Source organism: Hylobates moloch, unplaced genomic scaffold, assembly GCF_009828535.3.
Source record: "Hylobates moloch isolate HMO894 unplaced genomic scaffold, HMol_V3 SCAFFOLD_9, whole genome shotgun sequence".
NCBI lineage: Eukaryota > Metazoa > Chordata > Mammalia > Primates > Hylobatidae > Hylobates > Hylobates moloch.
Window position 1 is genome coordinate 2,838,150 of NW_026652284.1, and position 9,832 is coordinate 2,847,981.

General features: G+C 63.7%; 1 protein-coding gene across 2 annotated transcripts in view; it reads left to right on the forward strand.

The window, feature by feature from the left end:
- Window positions 1–1,776: 1,776 nt before the first annotated feature.
- ARHGEF16 (Rho guanine nucleotide exchange factor 16) overlaps window positions 1,777–9,832 on the forward strand; it is a 22,422-nt gene continuing 14,366 nt past the window's right edge. Inside the window, exons 1-5 of one of the 2 annotated variants that reach the window (XM_032760953.2) lie at window positions 1,777–2,383; window positions 4,846–4,888; window positions 5,865–6,034; window positions 7,603–7,659; window positions 8,173–8,333. In XM_032760953.2, the coding sequence (XP_032616844.1) occupies window positions 1,796–2,383; window positions 4,846–4,888; window positions 5,865–6,034; window positions 7,603–7,659; window positions 8,173–8,333 (1,019 nt within the window). In that variant the 5' untranslated portion in view covers window positions 1,777–1,795. The remainder of the gene's footprint in view (window positions 2,384–4,845; window positions 4,889–5,864; window positions 6,035–7,602; window positions 7,660–8,172; window positions 8,334–9,832) is intronic. The other variant, XM_058444303.1, reaches the window with a different exon arrangement.

Consider the following 9,832-nt stretch of genomic DNA (forward strand, 5'->3'; position numbering starts at 1 on the left):
TCATTAAGGCCTTGGTCACTGCAACGCAGACATAGGCCTCACACTGGCCAGGCCTGTTACACACTTTGCACGCTTTACACTTCCCACCGTACTTCAGGAGGTGGGCCTTGCTCTTATCATGCCCATTTTGCAGATTTTGAAACTGAGGCACGGAGAGGCAGCATCACTTGCTCATTGACCACGTGCCTGGGTCAGGGCTGCTCCCTGACACGTGTGGGGAGCCCCTGAGCAGCAGAGGGGAAAGCTGGGAGGCCTGACAGACCAGACCCTCGGAATCCATTGCTCAGTGGCCTGAGGGTTGCATGTGCCCAGGGGGGTTGCAAGCAGCCCAGGGCGTGAAAGCTCGCTGTGGGCCTGACCGCTGTGGCAGAGCAATGCGCCGTTCACTCAGGAGGTGATGTGTAGCCACAACAGCCCCGCGAAGTGCCTGGAAACAGACCTCTGGGCCCGGCTCCTGGAGGCCGTGTCGGCTGGAGGCTCTGCACATCTCGGTCATACAGGGTCCAGGCCACTGGGGCTCTGCCCGGCCACACGTGCCTATAGTCACGGCAGCCAGGGAAGACGCAGAGGCAGGTCGAGAGCTGGCTGTCCACATTCCTACCTGGCAGGGACACATGTCCCAAAGCCAGTCTCAGGACTGTGCCATTCCCAAGAGGCAGAAGGGCAGCCCTGCCTCAGGTCTGGAAGGAGGAAAGTGAGAAATGGGAAACAGCAGTGTCGGGGCAGGGCTGCCAGCCCCGGACCATGAAGGGAACAGTGGGGTAGAGATGGGCTCAGGGACATGCGCTGCCAGGAGGGACGGGCAGGAGTGTGGCGGGGGCGGGGCAGCCTACGGGGTGTGGGGATCGGGCTACAGAGATGTCTACAGGGCAGCTCCTGCTCTGTGCTGGGTGGTGTACTTGAGACTGGGCTGCCACCCCTGCCACCACCCCTGCCACCTGCCCAGTGGCCAGGTGTCACACTGGACTCTCGGGCTGGTGCCTGGCGGGGCTTCTGAGACCAGAATTGTCAGCTTTATGCCCAGTTCAGAAACGTGGGAAAATGCAAGCGTGTTGCCTAGTGTGTGGAAAGGTTCCATGGACAGTCCACCACAGTCCTGTCACTGTGTGGCTGAGAGAGGGGGATCACACAGGCCTGGGCTCAGGCCGGGAGCATGTGGGCAAATGCACCTGCCCCCCCAGAGCCTGGTTCAGGTGCCTGGAAGACCCCAGTGAGGCAGAGGCTGCGGTCACTGCCGCTGTGGCTGATGCCAGCCTCAGGAAGCCCCCCAGTGCAGCACCATCACCCTTGTGTTCACCACAAGGAAGTGGTTCCAGGACGCTGCATGGCTGCCAGGTGTGAGCCAGGATTCCAGGCCAGGTCTGCAGGGCTCCAGGGCCATGCACCTGAGCTGCTCCACCTGCCTCCAGGCTCAGGAATGTGTCCTCAGCCAGCGCGTGCTGCCCGTCAGAGGAAGCAGTGTGGCCTCCCAGCCTCCGAGGTCCAGCCTCCCCCATAGGCTGTGCCCACCTGGTCCCTTGGAGCTCAGAGAACCAGCCCCTGCCCAGTCCCATCCTATGTCTAGCCTCCAGCCCCAGACGTGGCTGGCTCCCGGTGGTTAGGGCTGGCGATGCCGCTGACCCACTCTGCTCCTGGCTGCGTCGCTGTCCTTGCACGTTGTGTCCTGGGAGCTGTACTGGGGCTCCGGACAGGCATATTCGAAGGAGCAGGGGGGTGGACACCCGAGGGGGCAGGGGAGAGCAGCCTCACGAGACCTCACTTCTGCCCTTCCCCCAGGACCCCACAGCTGCCCAGCATGTCCCAGCGGCACTCAGACAGCTCCTTGGAGGAGAAGCTCCTGGAATACCGCTTCCACTCGGAGCTCCGGCTCGATGCCAGTGGGAACCCAGCGTCTGGGCTCCCAATGGTCCGTGGCTCCCTGCATGTTAGAGACAATGCCGCCTTCCAGCCCGAGTTCCCGGCACCCCTACAGCCTCAGCCCCCCGGGCACGAGGAGCCATGGCCCATCGTCCTGAGCACAGAGAGCCCGGCGGCCCTCAAGCTGGGCACCCAACAGCTGATCCCCAAGAGCCTGGCCATGGCCAGCAAGGCAAAGACCCCAGCCCGCCACCAGAGCTTCGGGGCGGCTGTACTTAGCAGGGAGGCCGCCCGGCGGAACCCTAAGCTCCTCTCAGCCCCCAGCTTCTCCCTGGACGACATGGACATGGACAAGGACCCCGAGGGCATGCTGAGGCGGAACCTGCGGAATCAATCCTACCGGGCAGCCATGAAGGGCCTGGGGAAGCCAGGTGTCCAGGGGGACGCCATCCAGCTAAGCCCTAAGCTCCAGGCTCTGGCCGAGGAACCCAGCCAGCCTCACACTCGGAGCCCGGCCAAAAACAAGGTAGGGGCCTGCCCGTGTAGACCTCGGGGAGGGGGCTGCTAGGCAGAGGGGTGGCCTGGCTGTCTCCACCACCGTCATCTTCTGCATCATGGCAGCTGCTGTTAGTAACCACCTGCTGCATGAGGGCTCTCGACTGCTTTATTCCAGTTCAGACCAGTCTGTGAGTGTGAAGATCCCACCTTACAGACGAGGCAGCAGAGGCTCGGAAAGGTCGAGGGTTCTACCCAGGCCCCCAGACTCTGGTGTCCCCACTCCCAGCCTTGGTAGAGGGCAGATCCCTGGAAGGGCCTAGTCCCTGTTTCCGAGCCCCGGACAGGAGCCAGCCTGCCTGGATGATAGGGCTCAGGGTGACCTTGCTGCAGTGACTGGCCTGGGCTCCATCTGCCCCGGCAGCTCCGGACAGGGACTCAGGCGGGAGGGACTGAGGCGGGGCAGCTGTGCGGTGGCCTGGGGCTCGGGAGAAGTTTGCACATTCCCTCTGTACACAGAGCCCTGCTTCCCTGCCTGCCGGCGGTAGCTCTAGCTCTGGGGCATGGTGGTGGCAGGCCCTTTGCTGGGCAGGGTGTAGCCTGGCTGCATGTGTCACTAGGGCCCAGGGGACAGTGCGTCCAGCTGTGACTCCTGGGCCCAGTATCCCTCATCCTCGGAGTCACCATCCCCTGCAGCTGGGGGCCAGGTCTTCATTTCAGGCAGCCCTGGAGCTGGAAGCCATGTTCAGGGAGAGTTGTGTGGCACCTGGACACCCACCCAGCCAGGACTGGGACTCTGGCCACCCTGCTTGGTCTCTTTAGCTGGTGGGTCTGGGCTCAGGCAGGGCTGGGGTGGGGTAGGGGAGGCGAGCTGCCCTGGAACCGCCCATCAGGAGGCCCTGGCAGCCCTGAGCACCCTCAGGAATGCAGAGCAGATGCAGGGCTGGCCCCAGGGTCATCCTTCTTGTTGGGTGCCTTGCTCAGACGTGTTGGAAAACAGGCCCCAAGCATATGGGCTGCCTCAGTGAAGGACGAGGGCGGGGGCAGGTGCTGCGTGACCCAGACAAGTTCCTGAACCTTCCTGAGCCTTGGCTTCCCCATGTGGAAGCAAAGATCACAGCTGCCCTCTGGGCATCCTCTGGGCAGTGTCCACGGAAGGTGCATGCCAGGGCGTCTTCTTCACTGGTTGCTGTCCAGCTGCTTCCTCAGCCCCGGCTCCTGCCCAGACTGGGAGTGGCAGTGCCAGCCTCAGGAGATGCCAAGACCACCTGTCAGAATGTCCCATGGGCATCCACTGCAGGCCGATGGTGGCTGAGGTGGGGACCCCGTGCCACTGTCCTCGGTCACAGCTCTCTCTTGCTGTGCCTACCTGAGACACCCAGGACTCAGAAATGCCTCGGCACCTCTGCCACAGCCCCCTGCACCCCAGCAGCTAGAAGGGACCACTTTCTACACCCACCAGGCCCAGGCCCATGGGGCTCTATTCATTCATTCACGGTTGATTTCATGCAGTCAGCAGACACTTCCTGGGCACCTACCACATGCTTGGTGCTGGGGTTCCAAAGTGAGCTCAGGGGCGTGGGCCTGGTCCTCAGAGGGCCTCCAGCGGAGGGAGAATGCTGAGGGCAGCTCAAGTGTGCTGGGAACACAGAGGATGGGGCCCTCCATGGCCTCAGGTCAGGGTAGGGTCCCGGAGGAAGGAGGGTTAGCGCAGAAGCAAACAGGAGGAGAGGACGGGGTAGGGGGGTTGTGGGGGTGGTGGGCAACAGCTCCAGCCAGACCTGGAGGCCGAAGAGGGACGGGGGGAGCCCTTGAGGTGGGGTGCGGGGCACGGGGCTGAGGGTGCCAGGCCAGGTGCAGCTGGGAGCGCCACATGCTCCCAACCAGTAAGGGGAGTTTACAGGCCCCAGCTCGTTCCAAGAAACCAGCCCCTTTCCTTCCGGGAACCAGCACACCTGTGGCGTCGGGAAAGTATGGTGTCCCAGCCAAGGAGGGTGGGCTCCAAGTCGGGCACCTGAGCGTGAGGGCTTCCCAGGAGCCCAGCCCTCCCGTCACTTCTGCCATGCCGGGCTTCTGCTGGGGCCCCCAGGCCCGTGCTTGGGTCTGGACACTGGCCAACCCTTGCTCATCTGCCCCACCAGGTCCTAGTCCCCAGGGGCCTGTGTCCTGCCCCACTGTCCCTACACAGCCCTCTCCCAACCTCACCTGCCCTGCCACGGGCCTGCTTGAAACTCTTCTGAGCGTCTCCTCACAATGAGTTCAACCCTTCCTCCTCCTCCAAGTAGTCCTCAGTCATGTGTCCTGCCTGCTCGGAGCCCTCCTCCCACCTGTCCTGGCCTCTCCTTGGCGGCCATGAGGCCTTGTGGAGCTGACATCTACTGGGCACAGCTTCACATGTGGAGCCATGAGGTCTCTGGGGTCCCAGGGCAGAATCGCTGTGGGCCACACCTGCCCCGCTGACAGCTGCGGTTTCTGTGTCTCTCTTTTGTGCAGAAGACGCTGGGAAGGAAACGGCACAAGGGCTCCTTCAAGGACGGTGAGTGTGGCTTTGGGAGGCACCGCGGGCAGGGCTGGGCTCCAGTTGAAACTGGTCTCCCTGGGGCACCCTGGGGTTCGGGTGGGCCTCAGTTTGGTGTCTCGGGGTCACCAAAGCTGCTTGACAGGGTCCTTCCAGAGTCTGAGGTCCCAGTGGCTGGTCTGATCCTGTAGCCCTGATGAGTCTAGAAAGGTCTAGAAAGTTCCCTTGGACTCTATTTGTGTGTTCTGAAGGGCAGGGTACAGACAGAGCCCCCAGTCTTGCCCTGAACACCCCATGTGTGTGCTGGGCCCAGCCTACAGTGGCCGTGTTGGGGGACCAAGCCCAGATCAGAGGGTCCCGGCCCCACGCCATGGGCTCTGCCCCGACTCTTCGAGGCTGAAGGGGAGCCGTGTGTTGGGGCCTCCAGCAGGGGTGGCGGTGGTGCACACTTAGCCTGCTGCGGGGAGATGAGAATATCCCACAGGGAGGTTGACATAGGGAGGTGCCTGCTACCTGGGTCCAAGTACCTGGGGGTGTAAAGAGATTAGAGGCAATGAGGCCTGGGGAGGGCTAAGGCCTCGAGTGCCCAGCTGCAGGCCTGAGGCCCCAAGACACAATGGCCCCCTCCAGCCCCCAGAAGCTTTATGGACAGGCATGGGCCCAGGAGGGGGTACCCAGGCCTGCTCTACAGAAATCTCTGGGAAGTGTCCCCAGGAGGCAGCAGCAATGCCCCATGTCTCGGGGTAAGGCTGGTTGGGGGCTGCTATGAGGGTTTGGAGGCACCCTGAGCCGGGACCAGCCCATTTCAGGTGGGGCTTGTGGCATAGGAGAGGTCTTTGGACTGGCGCCCAGCCTGGGGCAGTCCCCTCCCAAAGCCTCCCTCTCCCACAGCCGTGAGAGCCCGTGGGCCTAGAGGACTCAGCTGGCAGGTTCCAGGGAGGCGCAGCCTTTTCCAATCCCCCAGGGCCATAGGTCACCCTCCTTCTCTCTCTAGACCCCCAGCTATACCAGGAGATCCAGGAGCGGGGCCTGAACACCAGCCAGGAGTCTGATGACGACATCCTCGATGAGTCCTCCAGCCCCGAGGGAGCCCGGAAGGTGGACACCACCATTGTGGTCAAGAGCTACCGGCCCGCCCAGGTCACCTGGAGCCAGCTCCCGGAGGTAGCGCCAGAGGGTGGGTGAGGCTGCCCCACAGAGGCAGGGAGAAGCCACAGGGGTCCCCCTCTATTCCTTCCCGAGCCCAGGTGGCTGGTCCCCAGCAGCAGCCCAGTCATCCCAGGGAGGGTAGGCAGCCTCTCAGAAGCCCCTGGGCTGTGGGTGGCAGACCTGGGGGTCTCCCTCCTGCGCCCTCAGAGTCGCCCTGCCCATGCGGAGCCCTGCCGTTGTGCGTGCGAGGGCCGGCCCTGCTCAGACTGCCCTGCAGGGAGCTGCGGGCACCAGGAGTCCCTTCCCAGGGCCCCCGCCCCAGGAGAGGGCTGAGGGGTCTGCGCAGGGAGACAGCTGGGATGGGAGGGGCCGGGGCTTGGAGCTGGGGCCCGGGCCAAGCCACTCCTTCACTTTCCATATCTGACCCATTGGGGGCCCATCCCTGCCCTGCAGGGGTCTCAGTGGAGAGCGTGGCCCAGCAGTGGTCCCCGTGCTTGGGGGAGGTGGCTGCTCGTACCCCAGGTGGACCGGCATGTGACCCGGCGCCCTGAGGCCCGAGGGAGGGGGGAGGGGACCATGTGGCCGTGGGCGTGGCGGGCAGCCGGGAGGGCGGGCCCCCACCTGTGGTACAATGGGGCTCCTTGTTCGCCATTCAGAGGGGCTGACACTGCAACCACCCACCACACTCCATGGTACTGCGTACCCCGGGACCCCGGCCAGGGCAGGCCCAGCGTGGGGTGAGGGCAGGCAGCGGGCAGCCTCCCCACAGAAAGGTCTGGAAGTGCAGTCTTACTCCCCTGCTGGGAGCTGGGGGCGTGTGGTCTCCCTCTGTCTGGGATAGTGTCCAGTACTGCACCCTGGTAACTGCCAGAGATTCTGACCCTGCATGGGAAGGAGGCACTGGCTTGGAGAATGGGGACTCACCCTTGGCCCAGGCGCTGCTGGCGGCCTTTTTGCCCAGCCCAGTGAGGAGCAGAGCACGAATCAGGGTGGAGGGGACCCCTGGGCGGCGTGGCAGCCCTCCTGATCCTGACGTGCTCTACCAAGCGAGCCACACTCCCACCAAGGCTACCCGCCAGCTGTGGGTCCCGAGGAGGAGGGAGCCCGGGCGGGCACAGCGTCACCCGTGCCTTCCAGGCAGGGCACTGACTCACCTCGCCCAGGTGGGGTCTGAGTCACAGTCCTGCCCTCCACACTCCCTCCCTGGGTGGGCTCCACGCCTCTCCATCTGCCAGGAAGATCTTTGGGACAAGATCCCCTCCCGCCCTCTGGCCTTTCCCTCTGGATGCCCCATGCTCTTTCTGGGCTGTTCTGGGGCTCTTTGGCAGCTGGGGGGAGCCAGGGGGCTGCCCCGAGGAGGGTTCCACAGAGAGGAAGGTGATGGGGATAGGTCCTTGGCAGGACAGGCCTACTCCAGGATCAGACCTCCCTGAGCCCTGTGGGGTAGCTGTGGGTGTTCTGCCCAGGCCCCAGCCTCTGCTGTCCATGTTGGCCCTGGTCCATCAGGAGGAGGAAAGAAGAGAGACTTTGGCCCAGGCTTCTAGGATGTGTGACCTGGAGCTCCTGGGCCTGTGTCCCCCCAGGTGGTGGAATTGGGCATCCTGGACCAGCTCTCCACTGAGGAGCGGAAAAGGCAGGAGGTAAAAGGGCCCTGGGCAGGAGGGGAGGGATCTGGGCAGGAGGGCTGTCCCCCATGGCCTGGGCCATGCAACACCCAGGGAAGGGCAGCAGCCACGGTGGCACCACCCAGCCATCCCTCTGCGGCCACCTCCAGCGCCAGGCCCTGTCATGCTGACCAGAGCCTCACACAGGCCCAGGCTGTGCCTCCACCTGCGCCAGGCCCTGACGGAGCCCCTTCGCATCACCGGGTGAATCCTCAGAGTCCAGGGGCTGTCATCACCCCCTTCTCTGATGAGGACAGGGGTCGTTGCCCAGCTTCATGCGGCTCATAAGGCACCCAGCCAGGGGCATCCAGGGACGTCAGGCTGGCGTCTCCAAGCCAGCCATCCTGACAGCCCCATCCAGGGGTCTGTCCGGGGCTCCTGTCCCCACCTGCCCCTGCCACCTGGGTCATGTCCTGTTGCAAGCATTGGTCATCGAGGCATGCCCGTGTCCAATGTCACCGTGGGGCTCACCCAGGCCCCTCTCCACAGGCCATGTTCGAGATCCTCACGTCGGAGTTCTCCTACCAGCACAGCCTGAGCGTCCTGGTGGAGGAGTTCCTGCAGTCCAAGGAGCTGCGGGCGACCGTGACCCAGATGGAGCACCACCACCTCTTCTCCAACATCCTGGATGTCCTGGGTGCCAGTCAGAGGTGAGGCCACACCACAGCCTTCCACACAGGGTCCTCTGCCAGGAAGGTGCCTCCCCCCGTGGGCACCGCACTGTCATCAGCAGGCCCTGGGGAGCCTGAGCTGCCCCTTGATGTGGATGGTTTAGGGCAACTGCTGGCTTCCATGGAGTGTGATGACCTCTGAGGGTCCTTGAGGCTACCAAGAGCTGGCCCCAGGGCCAGGCTAAGCACTGGGGTTGTGGCATCCTAGTCATTCATAAGACGTGGAGCACTTCCCAGGGGTACAACCCTGCCCCACTGCCAAGCACCATCCCACCAGGACACCCAGGCACAGAGGGCTGCATGACCTAGACAGCGGTGGCCACAAGCTGCTCACCTGTAGGCAGGAAGTCTCGAGTTGCAGCTCTGGGTCATGTTCCACCCAAAGGTGTCTGGTGGCTGGACCTGAGCTCTGGTTGCGGGGCCTGGAGGTAAAGGAGAGGCCGGACATGCAGCTGCAGCCAGGCACAGGGTTGTGTGCGTGGGGTGGGGTGGGGTGTGGTGTGTGTGCATGTGCGTGTGTGCATGGTCAGTGGTGTGTGTGAGTGGGCTGGCCCCGAGGCCTGGAGGGTGGCTCGGGAGCATCCAGCACCCCGGTGTGTATTCATGGGTGTGTGGGGGCAGGGGTGTGTGTGCATGGGCAAGGGTGTGTGTGCATAGATTGTGCGGGCAAGGGTGTGTGCACGGGTGTGTGTGTGGACGGGTGTGTGGGCAGGTGTGCATGGTGTCTGTGCATGGGTTTGTGTGCCTGGGGAGGGGTGTGTGTGCATGGGTGTGTGGGGAGGCAGGGGTGTGTATGCATGGTTGTGTGTATGCAGGTGTGTGCATGGATGTGTGTGCATGGACGGGACGGGTGTGTGCATGGGCAGGGATGTGTGTGCATGGGTGGGGTGTGTATGCATGGGTGTGTGGTCGGGGTATGTGTGAGTGGGTAGGGGTGTGTGAGTGCTTGTGTTTTCAGTCTGGTGTGTGAGTGGGTGTGCATGGGCAGGGGTGTCTGTGCATGGCTGTGTGTGTGGTCAGGGATATGTGAGTACGTATGTGTGTGTGGGTGTGTGTGCGTGGGCAGGGGTGTCTGTGCATGGCTGTGTGTGCATGGTCAGGGGTGTGTGTGAGTGGCTGGCCCCAAGGCCCAGAGGGTGGCTCGGGAGCATCCGGCACCCTGGTGTGTATGCAAGGGTGTATGTGAATGGATGTGTGGGTAGGGGTGTGTGTGCGTGGACAGGTGTGTGTGCATGGGCAGGGGTGTGTGTGGGCAGGGGTGTGTGTGCATGGGTGTGTGTGCCTGGCCAAGGGTGTGTGTACGTGGGCAGGGGTGTGTGTACATGGGCAGGGATGTGTGCGCATGGACAGGTGCATGGCAGGGGTGTGAGTGCGTGGGTGTGTGTGCCTGGGCAGGGGTGTGCCTGGCCATGGGTGTGTGTGCTGGCCAGGAGTATGTGTGCGTGTGCAAGGGTGTGTGTGTGGACAGGTGTGGGCAG